Source organism: Panicum virgatum, chromosome 4N (genome assembly GCF_016808335.1).
Source record: "Panicum virgatum strain AP13 chromosome 4N, P.virgatum_v5, whole genome shotgun sequence".
Taxonomy (NCBI): Eukaryota; Viridiplantae; Streptophyta; class Magnoliopsida; order Poales; family Poaceae; genus Panicum; species Panicum virgatum.
In genome coordinates this window covers 47,581,772-47,607,669 of record NC_053148.1, presented here as the reverse complement: position 1 = coordinate 47,607,669, position 25,898 = coordinate 47,581,772, and the positions used below count along the sequence as shown (strand labels likewise).

At 43.8% G+C, this 25,898-nt stretch overlaps 2 protein-coding genes and 1 pseudogene across 8 annotated transcripts; 2 read left to right on the top strand and 1 right to left on the bottom strand.

The window, feature by feature from the left end:
• The first annotated feature begins 3,457 nt into the window (after positions 1-3,457).
• On the top strand, positions 3,458-4,069 carry LOC120669480 (annotated as a pseudogene).
• A 7,104-nt stretch (positions 4,070-11,173) lies between these two features.
• Positions 11,174-22,052, top strand: LOC120668574 (DNA repair protein REV1). 6 transcript variants are annotated; one of them, XM_039948316.1, is made up of 23 exons: positions 11,245-11,580; positions 11,717-11,832; positions 11,926-12,002; positions 12,532-13,055; positions 13,243-13,374; positions 14,052-14,184; positions 14,273-14,361; positions 14,456-14,506; positions 14,621-14,824; positions 15,022-15,141; positions 15,468-15,560; positions 16,261-16,320; positions 16,403-16,489; positions 16,560-16,658; positions 16,931-17,003; positions 17,142-17,210; positions 18,251-18,346; positions 18,450-18,820; positions 18,889-19,499; positions 19,629-19,689; positions 20,092-20,361; positions 20,816-21,001; positions 21,091-22,052. In XM_039948316.1, the coding sequence occupies exons 1-21, from the start codon at positions 11,260-11,262 to the stop codon at positions 20,131-20,133; spliced, it is 3,429 nt and encodes a 1,142-aa protein (XP_039804250.1). In that variant the 5' UTR covers positions 11,245-11,259; the 3' UTR covers positions 20,134-20,361; positions 20,816-21,001; positions 21,091-22,052. The 6 variants fall into 6 exon arrangements, with proteins under 6 accessions (XP_039804252.1, XP_039804250.1, XP_039804248.1 ...); XM_039948314.1 differs by having other exon boundaries at positions 20,092-20,677; positions 21,091-22,050; XM_039948313.1 differs by having other exon boundaries at positions 20,092-20,699; positions 21,091-22,050.
• LOC120668575 (pentatricopeptide repeat-containing protein At5g65560-like) lies at positions 21,029-25,609 on the bottom strand. 2 transcript variants are annotated; one of them, XM_039948320.1, is made up of 3 exons: positions 22,338-25,609; positions 21,587-21,730; positions 21,029-21,364 (listed from the first exon to the last, which is right to left on the bottom strand). In XM_039948320.1, exon 1 carries the CDS (start codon positions 25,446-25,448, stop codon positions 22,485-22,487), a length of 2,964 nt encoding a protein of 987 aa, XP_039804254.1. In that variant the 5' UTR covers positions 25,449-25,609; the 3' UTR covers positions 21,029-21,364; positions 21,587-21,730; positions 22,338-22,484. The 2 variants fall into 2 exon arrangements, with proteins under 2 accessions (XP_039804254.1, XP_039804253.1); XM_039948319.1 differs by having other exon boundaries at positions 21,029-21,339.
• Positions 25,610-25,898: the final 289 nt, after the last annotated feature.

Here is a 25,898-nt window from a genome sequence, read left to right as displayed (position 1 = left end):
GAGACGTGAGGCCACCGGACCGTCATAGCTACCCTATAGATCACGTACACGCACAACGTAAAAGAGGTCGGCATGACAGGAGTGGTTAGTTGTTGCCACTTGTTTCTCTATTGTCATTATTGACCTGTCGTCTTGGTTTTCATATTCCGTACTCAAACTTCTTCTATGCTACCTTGCAATGCAAGCACACTTTTGCAGTACTAATGAACTGTTAGACCATAATATGGTGTATAAATAGTGTTATGACGAATCGAGTATTTTTTCCTGGAATTTTTGAACCAAATGAGGGGGGCAGCCCTTTTAAAAGGGTATGGGAGGTGGTCACCCCGCAACCGGACAGTCAGATCCGGCCGCCCCGCTACCGGGCGACCGGTCCTCCAGGGACCCGGGCGTAAATTTTCTGCGAAAAGTTTCGCAAAAAAGCCCCTGTCGGCCGGCAGCGGGGCGGCCGGCACCTGGCCGCCTGCAGCAGGGCGGCCGGGGTATATTCATGTAAATTTCGAAAACAAAAATATATTTTTGTAAAAAAACGAAATTGAAAAATATAAAAATAAAAAAGTGCCTGTCTCTCTAGAGACGCTGCCCCACCGCGAGGCCGCCACAATAATCTGTTTGGCTAGCTTGGCTGTTTTCGTTTCCTAGCATGCCCGTGTTTGTTTCTGCTTAGCGGTATATGTACGGCAGCTGGAACTGGCACAGGTAAAAGTTTGCAGATGCGTGATTAGACGAGGGAAAAGCAACTTCAAGAATCTAGTTAAATCTTGTTCTTCATATTTCTATTTAGCCAAAATTTATTCTTTATATTTTCATAAACTCCAACAGACTAGCCAAATCACTGTCACGTTCATCATCCTCGAGCTCGGCCGAGATCAGCGAACCGGCAGGAGGAGCCGCGGGGCCACCGCACTCGGCCGAGATCAGCGAACCGGCAGGAGGAGCCGCGGGGCCACCGCACCAGTAGGAAGGAGCAGCGGGCTGCCGCGCCGGCAGGAAAGGAGTAGCGGCCACTGGCTGCGCTGGCAAGGGAGAAGCCGCAGGGTTCGCCACGCGCCGACATGGGAGGAGCCGTCACGTTGAAGGGGAGGTGTAGCGGCCACCGGTCGCGCCGGCAAAGGAGGAGCTGCGGGAGCCGTCGTGCTGAAGGGGAGGAGCTGGTGGGGCGGGCCGTCCCGGCAGGGAGCAGCGGGAGGAGGAGGGTGCCGAAGGAGTGGCTGACGAGAGAGGAGGGGGAGGGCGAGAAGCGCGGTCCGCTCGGGAGGATGAGGATGGCGAGTGTGACCGCTAGGTAAAGATAGCTAGCGAGGGGAGTGGAATACAGAGCCAAGCAAGATAGAGAGTCTGTTGGAGTTGCTCAATGGGAGATACACCCTGCTATTTTCTATGTGTGGCTAACGGAGAGATGTAGCCTGTTGGGTATGCACCGTGTTTGAGAATCGATGGCCGATCAAATCAGGAACATAATCGCTGGTGGTACTCGTTGGATTAGTCAACTGATGGGGTGTATACATGTGATGCACATGCACATTTATCGTACACTTCGTGATACACATGTCTTATTTTCTTTTTTCTGCCTTACGTTTTTGTATTTTTTGGTACGCAAAGGTAGATACTAGGATGGTAGGCGCGCTAACGCCGCGCCTGTAGAGAAGTCGCGGATGGTTTGTGTTGTCAGCATTTGACCATTCATGTAGTTATAGTGGCTGATGATTGTATCTACAGGTGTAGATTTGTTTGCCCTTTTAGCATTACAACAGTTCAAGCAAAAGGAAACTGCGAGGCATTTTGACGGCAGGCAGACTTTTCTGCGTTTTGAATATATAGTGTGGAAAGGATGGGCTCATGGGCAGGCGTAAAAATAGTGTGGAAAGGTGTGGATAGTATATATTTTAGCCATAAAGAGGGCTTAATATCATTTATTCAGATTTGCAAAAGACTAAAAAAAGATGCATTGACTAAGAGCTATAGGATTTGCAGAGCATAATTGACTATAGCCTGCATAGACACAAAATGTAATACAATATAAAGCAGTAGCATGTTCTCTAGGCAAGCAAGAGGGTTTAACCTAATACACCCTTTCTTTGTGATAAGAATACTATTTAAGCCTCAATTGAATACAGTTCCTGCATAATGCAAATTACCCTTCCAATTTTTGAAAAATCTACTCATATTGAAAAAGGTTTCAGTTCACCATGGTTGCAAAAATGAAACAACTAACAATTGCTACCAAATTTGGTATAAGGTACACACGCATAAGGCTTCACCTAATGACTCTGTTTCATGCTGCTCTTGGAGGTGCTTTCATGTTCTTGTAGCTGTAGTCAGTAACTATCCTTTCAAAGAAAAGGAAAGCCTATTATCCAAAAAAAAAGAGAGAGAGAAAAGGCATCCCATCTGTGAGCTGCGGGTGGAAAAGTATTCCGCTACTACAGGCTTAAGTAGATATATATATAATGCATACATATATGACTTTGAAGGGCTTAAGAACAACTATAATATGCAGGTACCCACTATCAGCATGAACCGGTATTAGAATGATTCAGTTTGGACACATATGACGCAACCAAAAAAAAACCTGCGGCAAAAAAGGAGTAGAAACCTTCTGAATTATAACGAATGAACAACCGATATATATATATATAGTCACCGAAAGGGTTATTACTTATTAAAACCATTGCCTGACCTGGTTTGCATCTTCTGAATCTATTTATAGATGGATTGTTCACCCAAAATATGCCCACTGTCCATCGTTGAACCTTATTAGCATACTTGCTCAAAAATGCACTACTCCGCCTCTTCTTGGATACCTGAGGATAAAAGGAAAGAATTCATGTGCTCACCATTTGGAAGGCGTATGCTCACCATGGGTAATGATAATTGTGTGGAACAATGTAGACAATGATCAGACAGTACTTTATTTTTTTTATCAGACAATGGTATACAACAGGACAACTGAAATGTCAATCTGTAAAAGCAGATAACTATATTGTGAATTGCTTAATTAGGTATCACAATATTGTATCCTAACATAAAGTAGAAGCAGTTGTCGAGTAGATAATATTTTTCTGGAAGCAAATGAGTAGATAATATGAGATGAGAAAAAAAAACTCAGCATGAGGATAGAGCATCGCCACACGCATATTATCTACTACTTGTAGGAAGAATAGACAGTGAGCATCAAATCTGTTCACAAGCATAACATCCCTGAAGGATTAGCAGTGGAAGAACTTGGCACAACTTTCTTGGCTAATCGGATGGCTGAGTCGTAGTACGATGCATAAATCTTTGAGCAATGCAGAAGATTAAGTTAAGAATTGGGATAGGGACAGAGCTCAACCTATATTCACCAATCACCATATACCAAAAGAAGCGTGGAAGAAATTAAACGTAATAATAAACAAAAAAGGAACTAAATAAATGAATCAAGGCACCCCTTACCTCTCCAAAATTCGCCGGTGGGATGCAACGTCGAGGAGATTGTCAGATAGAGCACTTGGGTTGTGCAGCAGATGTCACGGCACTTGGGTACTTGAGCACGGTCCGCGCCGTCCAGACGCAGGGGGCGGCCGTCCAGACGCAGCAGGGCGGTGCCGCCCGGAAGGGCGCCATCCAGCGCTGGACCAGCGCGCCCGTCACCGCCATCGGCCCTGCCACCGACGATGAGTCCATCTTCCTCATAACCGTCGACCTCTCCGGTGCCCCGGCGCTCGTGGACGCGTACACGACCCCTGGGGCAGTACCTCCTGGCCCGCATCCCCTCCGGGAAGAAGCTCTGCCTGGCGTACATGTGCATCTCCTCGGCACCGCGCTCGGGACTCCAGTTCGATCTGCTCGTCAAGCCCGTGCCGAGGACCACGTCGGATCGGAGCAGCTGTGCAAGCTCCGCGTCGGGGAGGTTGTGGAGCTCGGGCCCGTCATGGGGCGCGGGTTCGCCATCCAGCACATAAATCCGCCGGAGGCCGCGGAGACCATGCTCCTGTTCGCCATCGGGGCGGGGATCAGGTCAATGCATAGCGAATTCTCCTGCCTTGCACAATTGGGTACTTGCGGCGGCCAGAACAGGATGCCATGACAGGAGACGACGTCGGTTGTGCAGCAGATGTCGCGGTCGGGCTTTTCAAGGATCCGGTGCCGTCAGGTTTTTTTTTCGAGAAGGAAAATATATTGATCTTAGCGCATTACACCGGTCCTTTCACAAACAGAACCCCAAAGAAAAGGAAAATTACAAAGAAGTCCAAAACTTCTGTTCATCTTCCTCGAAGCCTTCAAAGATCCGTTCGTCACCGCCGCCGAAGCCGCTTCCCAATCGTCGTCGGACACCAGAGCCAAACTCCACCAGGTGGAGGCCGCAGAGGAGGGCTTACTTCTAGGCAAATCAGCCGAGTACACTGCCTCCCAGACGCATCGGCCAACTCTCGTATCCACGACGCATTCTTCGATTCCACCGCCGGCAACCCGAGCAAAGCTCAGATTTTCACCAAAGATCATCTTCCTCGAGATTAACAGGGTCAACAACATCATCACCTGAAGAAGACGATGATGCGCTGGCCCTCGACTCCTGGACAGGTCTCCCCAGCCTCTCCGTTGACGTCGGAGTAGATCGCCATCGGAGAACAGAAGAGGCTGGGAGAAATTATTCCGCTGCGCCGTCGTCGCTTCCGCATCGCCGGCGTCGCCAGGAAAAGCAAGCCGCAGAGGAGCCACACTCCTCCGGCAAAACCTAACTCCACCGCCGAACATCGACGGCGAGCAAACCCTAGATCTAGGTGGACTCGACTAAAACCCTACGAAGACAGGCGATCTGTTGAAGAGACAGACCCCGTTCCTCGTCACCACCGGCAGCTAGGCCGGAGGCGAGGGAACGGGGGCCGCAGGCGGCGGCGGCGGCTCCTTTCTTTTGCGAGAGTTCCGGTGCCGTCAGGTTGAGCACTTGAGCTAGAGCGTCGACTGGAGGACCCTGGCGAGGGCGCGGAAAGGAAGGGTGAGGAGGCGACGACCGCGAGGCGAACGAGAAGGGGCGATTCTTTCCGCAGTCAAGGACGACACGTATATGTCTATGTTTGGCACCGCGAAGAGCCGACACGACTGGCGGACTGACGACGTGTGGCGATGCTGTCCTCGTCCCAAATTTTTTTTAGCTTCCTGTACGGCAAGCAGCAGCTTACGTGCCGAGACAGGAATGGTGAGAACCGCGAGAGGGTCTCAGAGGCCTCCAAATCTTCCAGCGATATGGATCTATATATATATATATACACATATATATATATATATATATATATATATGAGTATGTGCGGGTCGGACCGAAAAGTTTTTTTTAAGTCTGTAAGTTCTATTTGATGGCCAAGCCCAGTACTCCATCATACCAATAAATGAGAGCTTAAATCAGGTCAGACTCAGACTGAGCTAGCCACTATATTTCAGTGTAAAAATAATTAATTTTAAAGTTCAGACAGACCTCGGGTCGATTCGATCTTTTGGGACACACAAAACTAACCATGCCCGGGCCGGTCCTAAATGAGCACCGAACTGCCTTAGAGCAAATATTATGATGTTGTGAAAGCCGGCGACTCACAGTACACATCAGGAAAAAAAACTTCGCTGACAGAGAGAAGGAGGCGAGCGACTCGCTAGCCACCGTCTGAAGGAGGCGCATGAGAGCTCAGGTTCACGCTACTGCTGCAACAAAAAAAGCATTGATAATGATAATACCGCTACTGCACCAGTTCGGCATCTCGGTGACCTGGAGCGCGAAACGCCCCAGCGTCTTTACTAGCCCTGCTCTTAGCCTGTCCGGCTCAGGTCATGGCTTGCCAGGCTGAGCTCATTTTGCTCAGATCTAGATGAGGGCTAGCGATTAATAAGACAAATCATGATTGCCTATTATTGTAAATCTTTAAACAAGTTAAATAAGGAGCTATCCATTACTATGCTTCAAGAATCTTCTATTTGGGGTTAAACCTTTGGTCTAATCAAGCTCTCTAGGATGGTAGGTATTTGGCGAGGGTTTGAACACCTGCATCACGCGCAGATCTATGTTAAGTCGGCGCTTAAGGAGATATTATTTGTAGAAAATATGATAGGTAACCTTTTACGTTAGGATATTTTTATAGGACTGGATAAGTAGATTAAATCGAATATTTTCGTACAATGGCTTGTTATGATGAAATTGGTCGCAACTCGCAAGTCACAACAAACATCCAATAGCTAGCACATATATGATTTTCCAGCTATAATTGAGCTCAAGCTGAAAGATGCAGGTCTGTTTCCTTCTCTCCAAATATTGCACGTGGACTTTTGACTTCCTAGATCTCCTAATCCGAAGTGGTGTTAGGACTGGATAAAAAGCTCGCAGCACGTTCACTCTCATGGTTAGCTCGGTTCGGCTTGTTTGAATTTTGCAACAAGCTAAGCTGAAGATTTTGCTTGTTTATTATAGCGAGCTAAAGGTCAACATGAACAAAACAGAAATATTTTCGATTTGATGCACCGAAGACATGATATCCAACTCTTTGATAGATTTCCCAGGGAAAGTTTCCTCATTCCCCGGCAAATATCTGGGCTTACCACTACACACTCGCAAGCTCCGGAGGGTAGATGTGCAGCCACTCCTTGACAAGATTGGGAAGAGATTACCAGGGTGGAAAGGGAAAATGTTATCAACGGCAGGAAGAGAAACGCTCGTCAAAAGCATGCTTACATCGCAGCCAATCTATCATCTAATAGTGTTACCAACCCAAAAATAGTTGACCAAACAAATCGATCGGATGAGAAGAAGTTTCCTTTGGAGAGGAGATGAGCCAGAGAAAGTGAACGGAGGTCATTGCCTAGTGAGATGGCCTTCAGTGTGCACACCAAAGGACTTGGGGGGACTTGGGATACTCGACCTTGATCGGCTAGCAAGGGCACTCAGACTTAGATGGCTTTGGTTCCAATGAAAAAACGATGAACGGCCATGGACAAGACTAGCAATCCCCTGTAACAAAACAGACAAAGATTTATTCCATACCTCCACGATTGTCAAAGTGGGCAAGGGTAACAAAGCACTTTTCTGGCATTCGAGTTGGTTGAATGGTTCATCACCAAAGAATTGAGCACCACATCTATTTCAAAAATCAAGAATAAAAAATATTTCAGTACAAAAGGCGCTGCATGGAAATCACTGGATAGACCTAGTCCGCCCTTTGACGACGGGAGTGGAAATCAGAGAATATGCAGAGTTGTGGGAGGTGATTCAGCTGCAAGCAAGAGACACCAATGCAGATGATGAGATCACTTGGCGATGGACACCTAATGGAGAATACACAACAAAAAATGCATATCGTATTCAGTTCATTGGCCGCACCAGAACGTCGTTGTTCCACCCAATTTGGAAGGCCAAAACCGAACCCAAATGCCGTTTTTTCGCTTGGCTCCTACTCCAAAAAAAATATCTTGACAGCAGACAATTTGGCGAAAAAGGGCTGGACACAAGACACGCTATGCAAGCTATGTAATAGCGAACCAAAAACGCCGACACACTTATGCAAAGATTGCATTTTCACGAGAGTGAGCTGGGATAGACTCATAAGTTGGCTACAAGTTGGGAGTCTACCACCAACCACGGCTACGACCACTCTTAAGGGGTGGTGGAAAAAATGCAGAGCTTTTTTTGACAAGTATAACAAACCTTTCTTCGATGACATTATCATTTACTTTTGGTGGAATATTTGGAAAGAACGCAACAGAAGAACTTTCAATCAAGTATCAAAGTCAGAAGAGGAAGTGGCCCTCCTAAACAAAGAAGATTTCCAGCAGTTCATTTTAGCTTTTTCTTAGCTTTTTCTTGTCCCCGGCGCCCCTGATTAGTTGATTTGTTGTTTGGTTGTTAACCCCCACGGTTTCTTTATTTTTTCCTTTGTTGCAGTGAGTTGCTTTCCTGGGGGGTTTTGTATTATTTGAGGGGGCTCTTTGCTCTTTCTTTCTTCTTTCTTCTCATCTTCTAATAAAAATTCGGCAAAGCTCTTGCCGTCCGTTCAAAAATTATAGCGAGCTGGCTTGAGCTGCTCGCGTGCAGCACACAAGCCAAATGAGCAATAGGTGCAATTCCTTTCATCTGAAACGGCCAGAAGCTCAAAATGCTAGATGCAAGACATAGCAGGTGTCATGCGTGTAAGGTTTCCGATTTCCTCATTATAAGGTGGGATAGATGGAGCAGTGGCGGAGCTAGGCTTTACCACTAGAGTCCGCCAATCCTAATAAATTTTGAAAAATCAGTGGCAAATTACTGTATCTAGTTGTTAATAGTTTGTTATAATCCCCTCCTCTTGTGCATAAGACCTCGGTGCTCCCGTGGTCTGGCTTCGCCCCTGCCGATGGAGGTAGCTAGGCACGGAACCGCCGCACTCACAGGAGGAACTCATTTCTACATTGGAGCTTTACCCGCCCGTCCGCTTAGAGCTTGTTCAGTTAATCCCCTCCACAAGGGAATTGGGAGAGATTGGAGGGGATTGAGAGAGATTTTGACTTGTTGAGAATTTAATCCCTTTCAGCCCCCTCCAATATATCCTTCAATCCCCTTCAAACTGAACAAGCTCGCACCTAAAACAAAATGATATAATTTGGTCAAGAGGGAGAATGTTGAGGACAAATCCTATTTATTTTGTGCTGAGCAGGAATATGTCTGTCATCTGTTTTTTGATTGTGTGGTGGCCAAAACTTGCTGGTCTTATTTGGTGCATATCTTCCATATCGATCTAGGTAGCAATTTTGAATCTATAGACTGTTGGTGGGTTAGCAACAAAAGATACAAAGTTATGAACCGCTGATCAGCTGCATTAATGTGGTGCTTATGGACGAAATTTGTTTTCAGGGCAAAGTGTGGCGGGGGAGAAGCTGGTGATAAGAAGAATGACAAACACATTGAAAAACTGGTGGATTCTGTTCGTGGATGGAGACTTGAAAAGATTGAATCATGTTTTGGCATCCCTACACGCCAAGCTGGAGCGGCCACTAGCTCTCATGGGACCATGCCAGGTGGGCTCTCTTCAGTCGAGTTCCCTAGCGGTGAGCGCGTCTTCTTCGGCTCCATCACCTGGAAGCTCGATCCCTAAGGTTGCACAGCCGACGACTTTTAAAGTTGCTGTTATAGGAGCTTCTCCTTCTGCTGGAGTTTGTTTGAATGTAATAGCTAGTCGTATTCCTGTTGAGAACTTTGAAACCCTCTCAATCCAGCGGGAACATGGTGAGAAAACGTTGAATCTGAACGCTTGAACTTGTGGTGCTTTGTTTCGACAAAATAAAACGGGAAACCTTTTCTCTCTTAAAAAAGCTGTCACCTAAAAATCTTCATCGTTACCCAACACCTCACCGCTGAGCACAACAAAGCAATAATCATATCTTATAGCTACACAAATCTCTGTCGGCGAGATCCAATACACTACCGCTGTTGCCCGTCAAAAATCATAGCACACTGTCGAGATCCACCTCCAATACGCTACTACCTCGACGATACGGTGGTGGAGCCAACAGCCCTAAAGATCAACGGACGGGGCGCGAAGACCAGCGGTGTGTAGTTGTGCGACTGGTGGAGCCCGACTCCAGTGGAATGAAGTGGCACGCAACTTGCGACCGCAGCATTCAACCTTCTCGTAAGGGAGCTCGGCTCACCAATAACATGCTGGATCTGTTGGTGCTTGCATCGCGGTGGTGCTACTGTACAGCGGGCGCAGAGCCGAAGTTGAAGGTGGGCGAACTCGTGTGGCAAAACGAACTGATTTGAGTTTTTAACCAGTCTTGACATCCACCCCTACATGCATACTTTTTTCGAAAGGACCCCTACATGTATACTAACCAGTACTGTATATAGCTAGCCCTAACTAGCACGAAGTATGACGCTCTATGCAGTGTCAAATAAAAGAGAACGGAGGGGATTAAATCGGCGGAAAAAAAAATCTTGGCCGTCGATTTTCCATGGCACGGGGGCGCACCTCAACCTGCTAACGGTTCGGGTGGAAACCGGGCACCACGGTTTGGATTTTGCTTTGGTCCTACTTCAGTTAGGTGGGAAATTGGTTACTTCAGCTTTCAGTGCGGTTTGGTTTGGTTTCACAAATAAAACGGTTTGGCTTGGTTTGATAATCATTATGGTTGCGCAAGGTAAATCAGCCATCGCGACGTTGTGTTGGCAGCAGACGAACACTCATGGGCATACAACATTGTGGTTGCCGATTTATTTAATGGTGTTTTGGGCTTGTACAATAGAAAGCTTGCCACGTGATTCGGTTGGAAACGGTTTTGAATTTACAGGCGGTTCGGTTTAGTTTGGTTTTGGCACGCCATGGGTTGGTTCGAGGTGGTTTGAGTTGATGTGATTAAAAAAATGGTGCGGTTTGGATTTAATTTGGATTACAAACCATTACCAGCTTGAGGCGCACCGGGGCGGTTGGGTACTTGGGTTGCACTTGCACCCATGGTTAACCTAACCGGTGGGAACCGGTCCGGTTTGACCGGTTACCGGTCAAACCGGTCCGGTCCGGTTCCGGTTTCGGCCGGTACCCAACCGGACAAAATTCAAATTTTAAATTTGAATTCAAAAAATAAAAAATTCTCAAAAAATTCCTAAAAATACTTTAAGGTGTAATGAATCTAATGGTGTCAAAGTTTCTCAAAAATTCATTCATTTAGTATAGTTTGTGGGAATTTAAAGTTAAATCAAAAAAGAAAAAGAAAAGAAAATGGGCCGGCCCATGAAGGCCCACCGACCAAACCGGTCAAACCGGCCGGTAAACCGGTCAAACCGGTCGGTAAACCGGTCAAACCGGCCGGTAAACCGGTTGCACGGGAGCTTTTGAATTTCAAACCGGTCAAACCGACCGGTAAACCGGTAAAACCGGCCGGTAAACCGATCAAACCGGCCGGTAAACCGGTCGGAACCGGTTGTATGGGAGTTTTTGAATTTATTTGAATTTGGATTTGAATTCAACCGGTTTCCACCGGTTACCGGCCTAACCGGTCCGGTAAACCGGTACCGGAGGGCGGCGGTTAGGCCGGTCCGGTCGGATTTTAAAACCCTGCTTGCACCGCGCGGCACGCACATCATCATGAGGACGAGTCGTCGAGTTGCACGCCACGAACCCGTCCTGGCTCCGGGCGACCGTTTCTTTCTGGCGCTCCGCATTCGCCCGCACCGGCACCCACTTCACCATTCGGCTCGCGCGCTCCCAAATTTCCCCGCCCGTAGTCTCGCCGCCCCTCCCCTCCCCTCCCCTCCGATCCCCGCCGCCATGAGCTCCACCTCATCCGGCCGCCGCGCCCCGTCGACGGCGGCGGCGGCGGCGGCGGCCGCCTCGTCCCCGGGGCAGAAGCGGTCGAGGGACGAGGCCGGCGGCGGGTCCCCTTCGGACCCCGACGCCGCCCCCGCCAAAAACCCTCGCCGCGCCTTCGCCTCCTCCCCGTTCGCCGACTTCGGCAGCTACATGGCCGCGAAGAACAGAAAGCTCGCCGCGCAGTTCGACGCCGACGCCGCCACCTCCGGCGCGGCCACCGGCGGATTGTTCATCGGGGTCTCCATCTTCGTCGACGGCTTCACCATCCCTTCTAGCCAGGTGTCTGCAGCGTAGCGCCATGTCATCCTAATCATTTCTCGCGCCTAATTATCTGGCCGCAACTGAACTTTGTAGCTAGACCAGTGGGGGTCGTGTCGATCTAAACTTTTTTTTTTTTGTTTGTGGGGTTTTCTAGGAGCTGAAGGAGATTATGCTGAGCAACGGTGGGCGTTTTGTCAACTACTTCTCAAGGCATACGGTGACGCACATTGTTTGCACCAACCTGCCTGATAGCAAAATGAAGAACCTGAGGTATGTGAGTGGAGGGCAAACGAAGGGTGCCTCAGAGTTGCTGTTAGTATGCTTCTGGCTTGATTATGATGATCATGTTGCTGTTTGATCCAGAGCATTCAGCAAGGGACTTCCTGTTGTGAAGCCGGCATGGGTGGTGGATTCTCTGGCAGAGAACAGGCTCCTCAGCTGTATTGTCTCTTGTCCTTGATCACCTTTTCTAGTAGTGTAGTGCTTTTCTGGATGGTCTGCTTGATTACTGCAGCTTTTGCTTAAGAATCAGCTTCGTAGCTGGATTGAACTTGTTGCTGGTAAACACGCTTGTTGCAAGGTTGAATGAGCTGTCATTGTATAGTTACGTGCGTACTGATTGTAAACTTTTCCTGGGACTAGATTTTTATTTTAATGATGAGCAATGCTTTCTTAATGATTTTTTCCTTAGATTAAGATAGATAGCCCTGCACTGCTATAAATTCATTAGGACTGTATGATTTATTAAACTTCTCTATGAAATAGTGATTCTACACTATTTCGCTCAGTTCTGTGGACATATGGCCTCATTTATGATAAGAATAGCAAGATTGCACAGCCTGTGTTGGTGCTTTGCACCGTAGGCATAGGCTGACGATGCATATAGCTTGTATGCGCTCATGACTTCATATGCTTGTATGTACACAGCTTTGCATCTTATGCTTTTCCTTTCCCTATTTTTTAATTTAGGTGCTCCCTATCAAATAAATCAGAATAGCTCTTCAAGCCGAAAGCAGATGAAGCTTTCTGCTTTCTTTTCTGAGAAACAAAATGAAATACGCCACCAGGGGGAGCAAAACAATCAAAATAAGGACATTGAGTTCCAATCTTCTTCTGCTCAGGAGGTATCACAGTTTCAAAGTGGGGAGTTTGGAAGTGAAGTTTCATTGGATAATACGGAGTTATCAAAGGACTCGTTATCCTCAGATGAACAGATGGCGTCATCATTTGAAGAAAGAGTTAGTGGAGATTTTGCAGTTGATGAGGGTGAGTATGATTGTGAAACTGCATGTTCAGAGAGGAGGGGTAATGACATGGATGGTAAATTTGGTGTGGCTCAGTCCCCTGATGCTAAGTCAAGGTGTTCAAACTTATGCAGTACAAGCTCCACAGGCAGCCATTTGTCCATTCCGCTGGAGAAACGTGCAGCTAAACCTTCTAATCGGCCACATTCAACCCTCACAGACCCAAATTTTGTTGAGAATTATTTTAAGGTATTCTGCTGGAACAAATGGCAATACTTAATCTGTCAATTTCACATATGGTGCTCTACTGTTAGTCATTTTATTTTTTTTAATCCTCTGCTTCTACGTAATGATGACATCACATATCTTCCCGTGCATTGTTCATGCAGTTTTTGGTCATACTAATTAGTTTTTATGGTATTGTTTGGTGTTCTAGTACTCTCGACTGCACTTCATTGGGACATGGAGGAATCGGTACAGAAAGCGCTTCTCAAATTTACTGGAAGCTAAAAGCATTAAGTTGAATGCTGATCATTCAGAGAAGAAAACAATTATTCATATTGATATGGTAATCTTGTAGTCCTATGGTGAGCTATAGACATAGAGTTGCATCTTGAATGTTGAATTCTTATCAAAGAAAAATTTTCTTTTGTACCAATATTCCAAATTATGAATGTGATCTGTAGTTTCTGCTCTGCTCTTGGGCATATTAGTTTTGTTGTCATATCTGGTTTGGTTACAGAAAGCTAAACAACCCTCTAAACATAAGAAGTCAGATCAGCTTGCAGTATGGATTTCAAATATAGTTCTCAATCCAGTAAGCATGATGAATTAATAATGTATTTTTTAAAGAACAAAAGTTCTTAGGAATATGATTGTGTACAAAGTGCTAACCGTATGCTGAATTGTGAATGCAACCACCTACAGACTGCTGTACATCCATCAAAGATTCCTGCTGTACATCCATCAAAGATTCCTGCTGTTGGATTCTTTGTGAAAAAGAGCCAACCCTTGCCCTTAGAGATAAGCAGATGTACATAAAACTAAGTTTATGTTTGAAAGGTTCAGTCCTAGTTATAGTCACTAGTTGAGTTTATCACTAATTGAAACTCAATTTTTTATTTTCCCTTTTGTCATACCCTGCAATTCCAAGATGTACTTTGGTACCAGTTTTAGTCAGGAATATGCTTGAATTATATGTGTTATACTTGAGTATCTTGATCACTGACATAATCTCTCCACCAGGATTGCTTTTTCGTGTCTGTCGTCATCAGAAATATGCCAGAATTGCATGATAAACCAGTAGCAGTTTGTCATTCAGACAATCCTAAAGGAACAGCAGAAATATCATCTGCAAACTATCCGGCACGAAATTATGGTGCTACTATTTTATTTTCTGTTACAATTGAAACTTATAATTTAGTTCTGTAAACATATTTGAACATAGGTTGCATGGTGAATTCCAGGAATAAAAGCTGGCATGTTTGTTAGAGATGCTAAAGCTCGATGTCCTCACCTAATGATTGTTCCATATAACTTCGATGCATATGAGGAGGTATGTCTTCAAGGATTTTAGTTATTTTATTTAATGGCTAAGGCTTCCTTTTTTTTTTGAATTTGATAATTGGAGATACTTTGAATTCTTGTAGGTTGCTGATCAGTTCTATGGGATCTTGCACAAACATTGCAGTAAGGTTCAGGTACATTCGAGTATTATCCATGCTAATCACAGTACATGTTCGTTGGTGGTACGCCCCACAGTTAGATTATGAGATCTCCATAAACAATTTCTGATAATGTTATCCACAATTCAGGCTTTGAGTTGTGATGAAGCCTTTTTGGATATGACTGAATGCTTGGATGATGATCCTGAGGAAGTAACACGGAGAATCAGAAGTGAGATTTTTCATGCAACTAAGTGTACTGCTAGTGCAGGTATTGCTGAAAACATGCTCCTAGCTCGGTTAGCTACCAGATCCGCAAAGCCGAATGGACAATGCTTTATTCCCTCTGAAAAGGTACATGCATGTTGTTTCTATCTGCGTGTCTGTGCCACTGCTATCTCAATAGATATCTCCATCTTCTATTAATCATTTATGTAGAATTTCCATGGGATTTTTTCATTCCTTGCGATAGCTTGTCTTGCTTAATGAGTTAATAGCATGATGTTCATAGAGACATGCAATTTACTTACTGCAACATGTATTTGTTACAGGCTGATGATTACTTAAGCAATCTCTCTATCAAAGCACTTCCTGGCATTGGTCATACAGTTTCTACTAAACTGAAAAGCAAAGAAATTGAATATTGTGGCCAACTTCGCAACATTTCAAAGGTTTGTTGGTACTATTTGTTTAGTGTAACATAAACCAATCCCCTTCCTCATGGAAGCTAAAAATGAATTTTCCAGTCTTTTTTTACAAGTATAATATTTTGTTTCAATCTCAACTTAAATGCCATTTACTAATCAGGATAAAATGATTGTGCTGTTTACAAATCATTAGAACATTACCTGGGTCATCTACTGTGTGACGGTCACATAATGCATACCATAATCCTTTTTTTTAGGCAATGCATACCATATTCTTTAAGCTTATAGATGTGGTTTCTCCACTGACTACCTCCAAATATGGTTACTACATGCCATTGCTTCTTCTGTAGGATGCCCTCCACAAGGACTTTGGAAAAAAGATTGGTGATCTTTTATGGAACTATTGCAGAGGAATTGATAATTCAGTTGTTGGTTCTGTTCAGGTAGAAAAAAAAAGAGCATCTCATTCAATATTTCAGTTATGAACACCTACACCTATTTTGCTTTACTGAATCTTGCTTTACTGAAAACTGGACTTGACTGGCATCGGGGATGGGAAGACCAAGAACAGGCAGCTGTGTTGGTCTGGTCAGGCTCCTAAGAACTTCTAAGAAATAGACCTGGAAATAACAATTTGAATTGTCCAGCTTTAATTAATGCAATAGGGCTGCCTGATTGATGGATACACATACGAAGTCTTGCTAGTTGTGAGTCTGTTTGGGCTGCCTGGTTGGGCTAGCAAGTCTATTTGCTTTACTTGTTCAATTGTCGATATAGTTTCAGTGACTGCTTTTTTGTCAAGGTAATAACTTGGGAACTTGTATTTCCATGTTAGTTGAGTTCAGGTTGCAGAACTATACATGTCGTCTTCTGTGTATAGTTGGCTGATTAGTTCAACATATCATGTAATTATGTTTGTTTTTCTTGGATTGGTATTAAATGTAAGTTTACGGAGAGTATGCTTATGTATAAATGGGGCACTAGCATAAAACATGAAGGATAATTGTTTAGAGTTCCTTCTTTTTTTTTTCTAACATCTTGTCCAACCCTTCAGAATGAAAAATTGTGATAATAGTTTAGTGATATTAATTAAATAGTTACTGCGATGTAGTCTACTAAGTATTGTCCGCTGCAACAATGCAGGAAACAAAATCTGTGGGTGCCGAAATCAACTGGGGAGTCAGATTTAACGACAACAAAGATGTGGGTCCTTTCTGTTTCTCCTGTTCTGTATCATTATAGCGCTATTCCCTTTCATGTTTCATCACTTTAATGTTGGTTGCAGGCTGAGCATTTTCTTACCAACCTCTGCAAGGAGGTGTCTCTACGCTTGCAGGGCTGTGGAGTTCAGGGACGTACTATTACCCTTAAGGTTTTTTCTACTGACTACACCTTTGATTCATTTGTACAATGAATGCATCAACTGAATGTTTGCCTTGAAGGTGAAAACAAGAAGGGAAGGTGCTGGAGAGCCAATAAAGTATATGGGATGTGGTGACTGTGAAACCACAAGTCGATCCATGACGGTATGGGGCTCACAGGTCCACATGAATACATATTCTTAAATTTTTTATGGGATACCAGTAGTACATAACCGTAGCTTTTTACTATTTTGTTTTCTGTATCAAGTTATTATGGCATGTAAGTGCGATGACATGGAGCTATGTGTTTATCCTGTACTATGACTTCTGAAGGGCACACTATTATATATTATTTGCTTCTAAACTTTTGTAATGCAGAAGTGTTTAATGTTACCAGGTGCGTTTTGCATCCTTTTAATTTCTGATCTTTACCTCCCTGTACTGTTTCAAAGATTGCAGGTGCAACAGACAGTTTTGTCACTCTCCAGAGAATTGCAAAACAATTATTTTCAGCTCTTCGTCTTGGTAAATTCAATACATTCTTTTCTAAATATATACGTTATATGCTATATAGCTTTAATGAAATACCCATCCATATCTTTTTACTTCTCTTCTGCTGCCATTACTGTGTTGATGACTAAGTTGTGTAATCTTGTATTCCAGATGTGAAGGAAGTTCGCGGAGTTGGATTGTCAATGTCAAAGCTTGAGCATGCAGATTTAGCTCGGGGAGGTATCTTTAGTCATTTGGCTTCTTTCTAATAAATTTCTATTCCCTTTGGTTTGGTGTAAATACACTTTTCTGATTTCGGTAGTGATAGAAAAACTTCGTTTTTTCGAAAAAATAAAAAAGGTGTGTGCATCTTCATCCGATTGTAGGTATCTCAGAGTCAACTATGTCTTAAGAGTTAAAACTTAACGGTAACAACTACATCTGAAACGTTAAGTCTAGGTTGCACTATTGGTCTATCTATTGATTCTACATTCTTTTCAATGGATACTGTTAAGATTGGTGGTAGCTGATGACGCTGCTACTGTTTAGAGAAAGAGCAGTGGCTTGAATGCTTACCAGCAACTTAGCATTTGATTCCTGAACGTTTGACAAAATTGAGATGTATGCTTGAACCGCTGCAATATTCCCATCACATGTATAGTCCTTTGTAAAATTTCCAGTTTTTTTGGAAACACTCTTGTTTAATATTGCCTGAAATAAAATAATATCACAAGATACCTATACTGTATATTGATGGGACAAGTCAGCTGTTCTTACAACCCCTTTAATTCTCAAATGCTTCCACGCTAAAATAATATTTAATAACAAAGTAGCTAAGGTAAACACACACACTTAGCTACCTCTGGTTCCTTTTCTGGCACTTATTTTGTACTCCCTCGGTCCCGCAAAGATTGTAGTTTTAGAAAATTTCAGACACATTACTCATCCAAAGAAATGACCTTGTTGCCCCTAATTACTTCTACCAATTATGATTGAAAACTGTGTTATTTATTTGGTTTTTTGGATCCTCAATGAATCCATATGCATTGGAACTAGAAAAGTAATATCTACTAAATATTTTATTGGCTCTATGCGTTATTCTATGCAATGTTTTCTTGGTACTTGGTATTACTTTAATTAAATGGATCTCATTACAAGCTAAAACTACACTCTTTGTGGGACAAAATTTGAATGCTAAAACTACACTCTTTGTGGGACGGAGGGAGTAGACACTTAGCTCCTTAATCCATAATCCTAATGGTTCTCATTCTTCAATGAAGCACCACAAGGGAATATGCTTGAATCATGGCTTGCTTCACCAGCTGCAAAACTCAAGAAACGCCGCGGTGAGATGTTGGGGAATGTTGATGTCGCAGGTATTTGGCAACAGCTGCAGTCATGTGAAGCTATGTTCATGGTGTTGACTGTGTTCTGTTCAATAGGGAATATATACATAATGACTGTTTGGAGCTTCTGTAGGGGCTAGCGTCCTGCAGGATTTGAGAAGATCTGGACCATTATCTATGGCTGTGACATCACATTCATCAGAATTGAACCTTAGAAGTGATAGGTCTTCTGGAGCTCATAATGTCGAGCTGCCGCCATTATCCCAACTTGATTTGGAGGTCCTGAAGAACCTGCCTCCGGAAATAATGTCTGAAATGAATGACATGTACAAGGGAGAATTGCAAGGTCTGCTGGACACCCTCAATAATGATAAGGGCAAGGAAAGTAGTTCAAAGTCTCTTGCTTTGCCAGCAGTTACTCAGAACTCTGTACCTTCTGGTGATGCAAACCTTCAAGGATACAGAGATCACAAAGACTCGATGCATTTAGAGGAAGATACTAAGGTGAGCTTTGTCACTGGAAACATAATGGTGCAAGTTCTGCTATACTAACTTTTAGTGTTACCCCCCAGGGAAAATCTGTTAAACAGCTATCAGAAGTTAAAGCAGCCAATGATGCTTCATGCTCAAGAGCCTGTGAATTAGTTCAGAGAACATCAAAATGTGTTACACAGCTTGATTTGATGCCTGATTCTCTAAGCCAGGCAGATCTTACAGTTCTGCAGGAATTACCTGAGGATGTGAAGGCTGATTTGTTTAGCGCGCTTCCATTACACAGATCAGGAGATCCTACATGCAACGCTTCCAATGTTTCTGAAAGTAAATCTCCTAATGTCAGTGGAGCTGAAAATAAATCTCTTAATGATGGCAGAGCTGATGGCCCAAAAGACCCAAGAATTTTTCTCCCACCAGGAAGTTCTCAGAAATGGATCGAACGGCTTAGAGTTAGCAGTTGCCCGATTCTGAATGTGATTGCAGAGCAACACACAGATTCCAGCTGTAGCCGACCATTATCTTCTATTTTAGAACCTGTAGTTTCATTCCTACCTTTGTGTCCAACTTCAGGTAGTGAAGAATGGAATGAAACACTTTCTTGTCTATCCGAGCTTCTTAGACAGTATATACAACTGAAGGTTGAAACTGACATTGAAGAGCTTTACAAATGTTTTTGCCTTCTGAAAAGGTGAAGTACAAATCTATTCAAGCGCCATTGGATACAACTAGCTCTTGTGACCATCAACTTGCTACAAATGTTCTTAATTCATGCTACAATTCCGGTATATGATTTACAGAAGTTGTTATCTTATTGCAGGTTTGCTTCAGAATCAGAGTTCTTTCGGGAATTACACGATAGTATTCTTCCTTTTCTACAGGTGAATTTTACATATCTAGTCATTATTTGATGTATATGATGTCATGGGCTCTTTCTTGTGTCTTTTACCAGCTTGGCAACTTTAGTGATGAAATTATTGAAATATCATATTTATTCATTTGTTTTGAACTTTCAATCGCCCACCATTTTTTTTCCTGATTTTAAGTTTATCACGCCATGTTTGAGAGTTGGTTTCATGTTACATTTTTAAAATTTCCATGCATTCCACACTTGCAACTAATCATGTAACAATCTAGATTTTCTGCATGCATCAGCTTGGTGCGTTGTCATCAGTTGATCACTTAGAAAGGCTGCGTTATTTGGTTATTTGATTAGCAAACTTTTCTGATAGCACTTTACATACACAAGACTATTGACATCTAATTGTATGATCATATTGTAGGATTCCGTCAACCAACATTATGGTGGGACACTACATTTCTAGCTTGGTGCTCAGGTTTAAGCCATTTTGCTGTAGAGGGGAAGATGCAATGCCGCAGAATTAGTTGTGCCTTGTGACCCTTTTAGCTTGTCAGTTGTGGTTCCAATGCAAAGGCATGGCCGCGTGGCTTACATGCATGGCAACTTTGCAACCCCACAGAACTGCACAAGTCTTCATGCTGGCAGATTCCTTTTTGATGGGCCTGTGATTATTTCTCGTATAAGACAACTGGTATACTAAGTTTTTATGGCATCCACAACATCTATAGTCGCTCCTCTCTGTCATTCAGAATTTCTGATGGATAGTCTGCCCGGCCTTCTGCTGTGAGCCTGTGATTAACCAACACTTGGAAAAACACAGCATTTCTGATGAATTCTCACAGCCAAATGATTCGTAACATTCATCGCAATGAAATTTACACCTCCTAATACTTCGAAGGGCTTACTGCAAGCGTGCAGCATGATCTTTGAGATGGGTTATAGAGTTAATATTTGCATTATTTGATAAAGTGTCCGAAACCACAGTAAAAGTCCGTGCACAATTTTCGGTAATATTTCAATATATCCAGGGTAAAGATGATCCATTCATAGATGCAACGAAATACTTTCCCTTGTGTTTGTTTTCGTATATAAAATTATAAAAATGTACACACAAACATATTCTCATTCTTTTCAAAATGGTACAGTTGCTCCAATGTGGCTTGTGCAACCAACGTGAAGTATATTGTGTATACAGAAATGCCAAGGCACAGATGTGGGAAGACAAATTGAACGCTGCAACATATCTTTCAATAGTTGATCTTTTATGTTGCAACTATTATTTCCGCATGTTTCATGGTAAATGGTGCATGAAACATGGTGTCCATGTTGCGGTAGGATTTTTCTATACGAGAGTCAAATGACTTAATTAGTTTTTTCTCATATTTTTCAATATTACACCTATAAATTTTTGATGCTGCAGATATCTTGTTTCGATGTTGCACCGATGGGACATCCGGGCCCTAGCAAGCCCGTTGTGTATACGGCAGTAAAAACCACAGCGTGGAGCTACCAAATACCAACAGAAGGGCACCATTGAAAAAAAAAATGTTAATACAACGAATCGAGGCACCAATGTAACCTTGTTCCGAGTCTTTTTGGAGTCCTGTTCGCTTGTCTCTTGAGTTGATTGGCTTTTTGAACAGTTTCTCAAGGCTTTCATGAGAGGATCCTACAGATGAAGGGGGGAATAAGCTCTGATATAAAAAGGCAATCGAAGTGATGCAATGGGACAGGCATTTCAAGCAATTAAAGAAATGAAACTCCAAGAAAACAAGAATGTTCAGCAGCTGTTCTAAGTTTCATGCTTCCATGGACCTCAACAACAGGTAGGGAGTATTAGATACCAAGTAAGTTGTCAGATAGACGGCAGCAAGCGACATACTCACTGAATTGTCAGATAACAAGTGAGTACTCACCATAGCTCGTCTGCTGTACAGAATAGCTTCTGAAAATTGACAGCATAGTCACCCAAGTTGATCCAGAATATACGGTTCAACGTATACAGACAAAATTGTCACTGGTCTTCTTTACACTTCCTCAGTGCATAATCGAAGCATCAGCTGAAAAATAGAAATGGAGCATAAGATCATGATGAGAAAACAGAGAAGCAATATGCAAAACCATCTTGCATACATGTAACACATTCTAGATACATAGCAAAACAGGTTAGGAATTCATAAGTACAAACATAAATGATGGGATGTGCCTTTCATTTGGCTAGGTATGAAAAGTCTTGTTACTGACAGAATATCTTGACAAACTTGTGTCGGGACTATGCTGATCAAATGCCATCGTAACAGGATGTTGCTTGCCTCAAGTCAGTGCTGTACATGTATGCTATATTTAGCTTGTTATAAATCACAGATATCAAAATTGCAAAGATCCTTCTGGTGTCAATAGGAAAACAATACAGTTTATTTTTCTCGAACATGCAGGAGAGCTGCGTATCAATATATTAAGAAAAAGGAAAACAGTTTATCTTTGGGGAAAACTCCAAAACATAAGTGGTTTCTTTAAAGAGGGGAAAATCATAAAATGTCAAATGCACCAGTGGCCCACAATGAAGATTGAACTATGCATTTTCAGCTTTCAGGCAATAAGCATTCTGAAAATAAGTGGTGTAATAAGAATTCTCTGCATGATCCGTGGCTCTGGGGGAACACTTACCATTATATCTGATGTCCGAGATGAAATAGCTGCTTCCAAAATGTTGAGCTTGGGTTCACTGAAAGCATGCAATTTATACAATTGCCCACCAAGGGAACAAATAGCAAATGAAATTTACCACGCTTTTGCAATAACGGTAACAGTCAGTCAGGCAGCTTCTCCTCTGAGTTCATTAACCGCACTGCCAGAAGCCTCATGCATGCTATTAGTCACCATAGCATATGTCCGAGAGTTAATATGACAGTGTCTATTCTCCATAGCAGACAGCAACTTTGAACAAATATCAACATGGCCAGCTTTGAGCAAACCGTCATTTAGAATCTTCCATACCACTTCATTATGATTATAGTCCATTCCAAGTAAGTCATAGAATAGTGACTTAGCCTTGTCATAATTCCCCTCATCACAAAGGCCTGTAATAAGATACTGGTAGGACTCAAGATGAGGCTGAAACCCACAATCCATCATGTTGCTAACAAATGATAAGGCCTTTTTAAAGAGCTTGGTATCACAAGAGCACTTAATAAGCATTGTGTATATCTCTTCATTGGGAGATATACCTTTTCCACACATATGATCAAGAAGCACACATGCTTCTTCAAGACGTTTTGCTTTGCAAAATCCTGTGATGATAGAACTGTATGTCACTACTGTAGGATTTAAACCATAACTCAGCATCCTTTCAAGAAGCTGCCAAACTGTTTCCAACTCTACCCAGTTCCACAAGCCGGAAGTATCTACATAATGAACATTACCCAAACTCGTTTTTAGAAAATGCTTGAGCAGAAGACAGTAGGTCCAGTAATTGGGTTCACATGATGCATCCATCATGCGCTTTAGAGTAGAAAATGCACGATCCATATATCCCATATGTCCACAGCCATCAATGAATACATTATAGGTTACCACATCAGGTGAAACACCGTCTCTTTCCATTTCCCCAATTAGATGCTCAGCCTCCTCTATTCGACCTATTTTGCAGTATGAGTTAATGAATATGGTATATGTGGTTGCGCTAGGCTTATGTCCTGATGATGTCATTTCACTGAACAGCCTCTTCGCATGGTCATGCTTCCCTTCTCTGATCATTTCATCGATAAGTATTGTATAGGAAACAATGTTACACTTAGTTCCCCTTAGGGTCATCTGATCCAGTATATTCAAAGCTTCATGCAGCTTTTTTTGTTTACATAAAGCATGCAACAGTACACTATATGTGTACGAATCTGGTTTACAGCCCTCATTGACCATCTTCTCTATAAGGGTGGCAGCAAAGTCAGTGTTCCCTGCCTTATTGAAGCCATCAATTAAAGATGTATATGTTACCTTTGTAAGGACTACTCCTTTTCTGACAAGAAAAGAATAAGCTTCTTCTGCTCTTCCAGATTTGCATAGTGCATCAGTGAGGACATTGTATGCTTGCTCATCAGGTGTCAAGCCATTATGCTCCATCATTTCAAATAACCTGAAAGCGTTATCAAATTCATGTCTGTTGCACTGACCTTGGATCAGAGTAGTATAAGTGATAACACCAGGAGTTATTCCATCCTCTTGCATTTTAGTTACTAATGCCATTGCCTTATGAAGTTTTTGATCCAGAATTAGCCCATAAATCAGAGAATTGTAAGTCCAGGCATTTGGACGGCAACCTACATGTTCCATCAATTTGAAGACCTCTAGTGCAGCACCAACCTTACCAATCTTGCAATACCCTTCAATTATAGAGGTGTACATGACAACATTAGGAGCTAAACCATTAGCCAAAATATCATTTAATATCTCTTTAGCCTCTTTTAACCTATCCATCTTGATGAGGACATTGATCAACAGTCCATATGCCTGTAAATCAAGTTTGCACTTGCTTGACATCATGATATTCTTTACCCTGAGTGCATCATCGATCCTTTCAGCCTTGCAATACCCATTAATCATGTTAGTGAATGTAACAACTGTAGGTGTGAAACCTCTCGCAATAGCACTATTCAGCAATTCCTCTGCTTCACCTGTCTTCCCATCACAGAGGCTGTGAATCAAACTATTGTATGTCCAATCATCTGGATCACACCCATTTCCTTCCATCAGCGACTTGATCCCCAACACATCCTTTGTTCTTCCCAACTTACAGTACCCATCAATCATTGCATTATATGTCCAAACACTTGGAACCACCCCTCTCTGAGGCATTTCATCAAGCAACATCCTGGCATCATCAATCCTACGCACCTTACAAAGACCTTTTATCAAGAGTGTAAATGTGCACACATTCGGGGAGCACCCATCCTGTCGCATCATGAACAGAAGCACAAGTCCCTCCCATACACTCCGTGCTTCACAGAGTCCCTGGATTACAATGGTGTAGGAGTACTCATTTCTAGTGCAACCCATCAGTGGCATCATCAGGAGTAGCCAGCAAGCCTTCCCCAAGTCACCCTTTCTGCAGTACCCCAGCAGTAATGCATTACAAGTGAATGTATCCAGCTCCATCCCAGACTCCCTCAACAGCTGGAAATACTGGTGTGCTATGGCGAGACTACCCTCCTTGCAGTATGCCATGATCATGGTGTTGTAAGTCACCGTATCTGGCAGCAATCCATCCTGCACGAGAAGCGAGTACACCTTCCCCATGTGATCCGTCATGTCAAACCGCGACAGTGATCTGAGCGCGAAGTTGTAGCACTTTGGGGACAGCGCGAGTCGCGCGCCACCCGTTCGACGGATCGCCTGAATGGCGTCGACGGCCTCGCGCATGTCCTCCGCGGTGTCGGAGCACTCGATCATGGAGACGACGAGCTTGTCGTAGTTGGCGGGCGCGCGGCGGCGGGCGAGGAGCTGGAGCAGCGCGGCGTGGGAGGCGGCGGTGTGGCGGAACCCGGGGCGGCGCGCGACCCACTCGAAGTAGGCGAGCGCGGTGGCGGGGTGGAGAGGGGCCGGCGGGGCGCGGAAGACGTCGGCGACGTGCGCGGCCGTGACGGAAGGGGACAGGCGCTTGTAGGCGGTGCCCTTGTTCCAGCGGCGCGTGGAGATGATGTGGCCGAGCTTCGCGACGATGTCCTGGGTGGACGTGGAGGCGACAGCGGCGGCGGCGGCGGCGGCGGCCGGGAGGCGGGGCATGGTGGCGGCGGGCCTTAGGGTTTCGCGGCTGCGGCGGAGGAGCGGCGGGGGTTATGGGGGGTTTAGCCGCGCGCCGGCACGGAGGCGGCGGCAGCGGCGGCCAAGTAATCTGGGATGGCCCCCCGTTTCTTGCGCTTGCGGCACCACCCGCTGCGGGGAAACTAGCCGAGCGCATTGTCCGCTTTTACCGATGAAAGACGTATTTCACAAGATGAACAGCAAGGCGAGATCTGAGACAAGGGGATTTGAATTTCTGAGCTTGTTTGTCAAGAAAGAGAACAGCCAATGAAATTGGTTATCGTGAAGGTACTTACTGGTTACGTGCTCTGAAAAAGTTAGAGCATACTATTATCTACTAGAATTTGTACGTATTATCGTATATGCTATAAGGTCAATCTTAGCGAGAAGTATTATGACACAGTTATCTGTAAACTAGATAACCTGTCACAG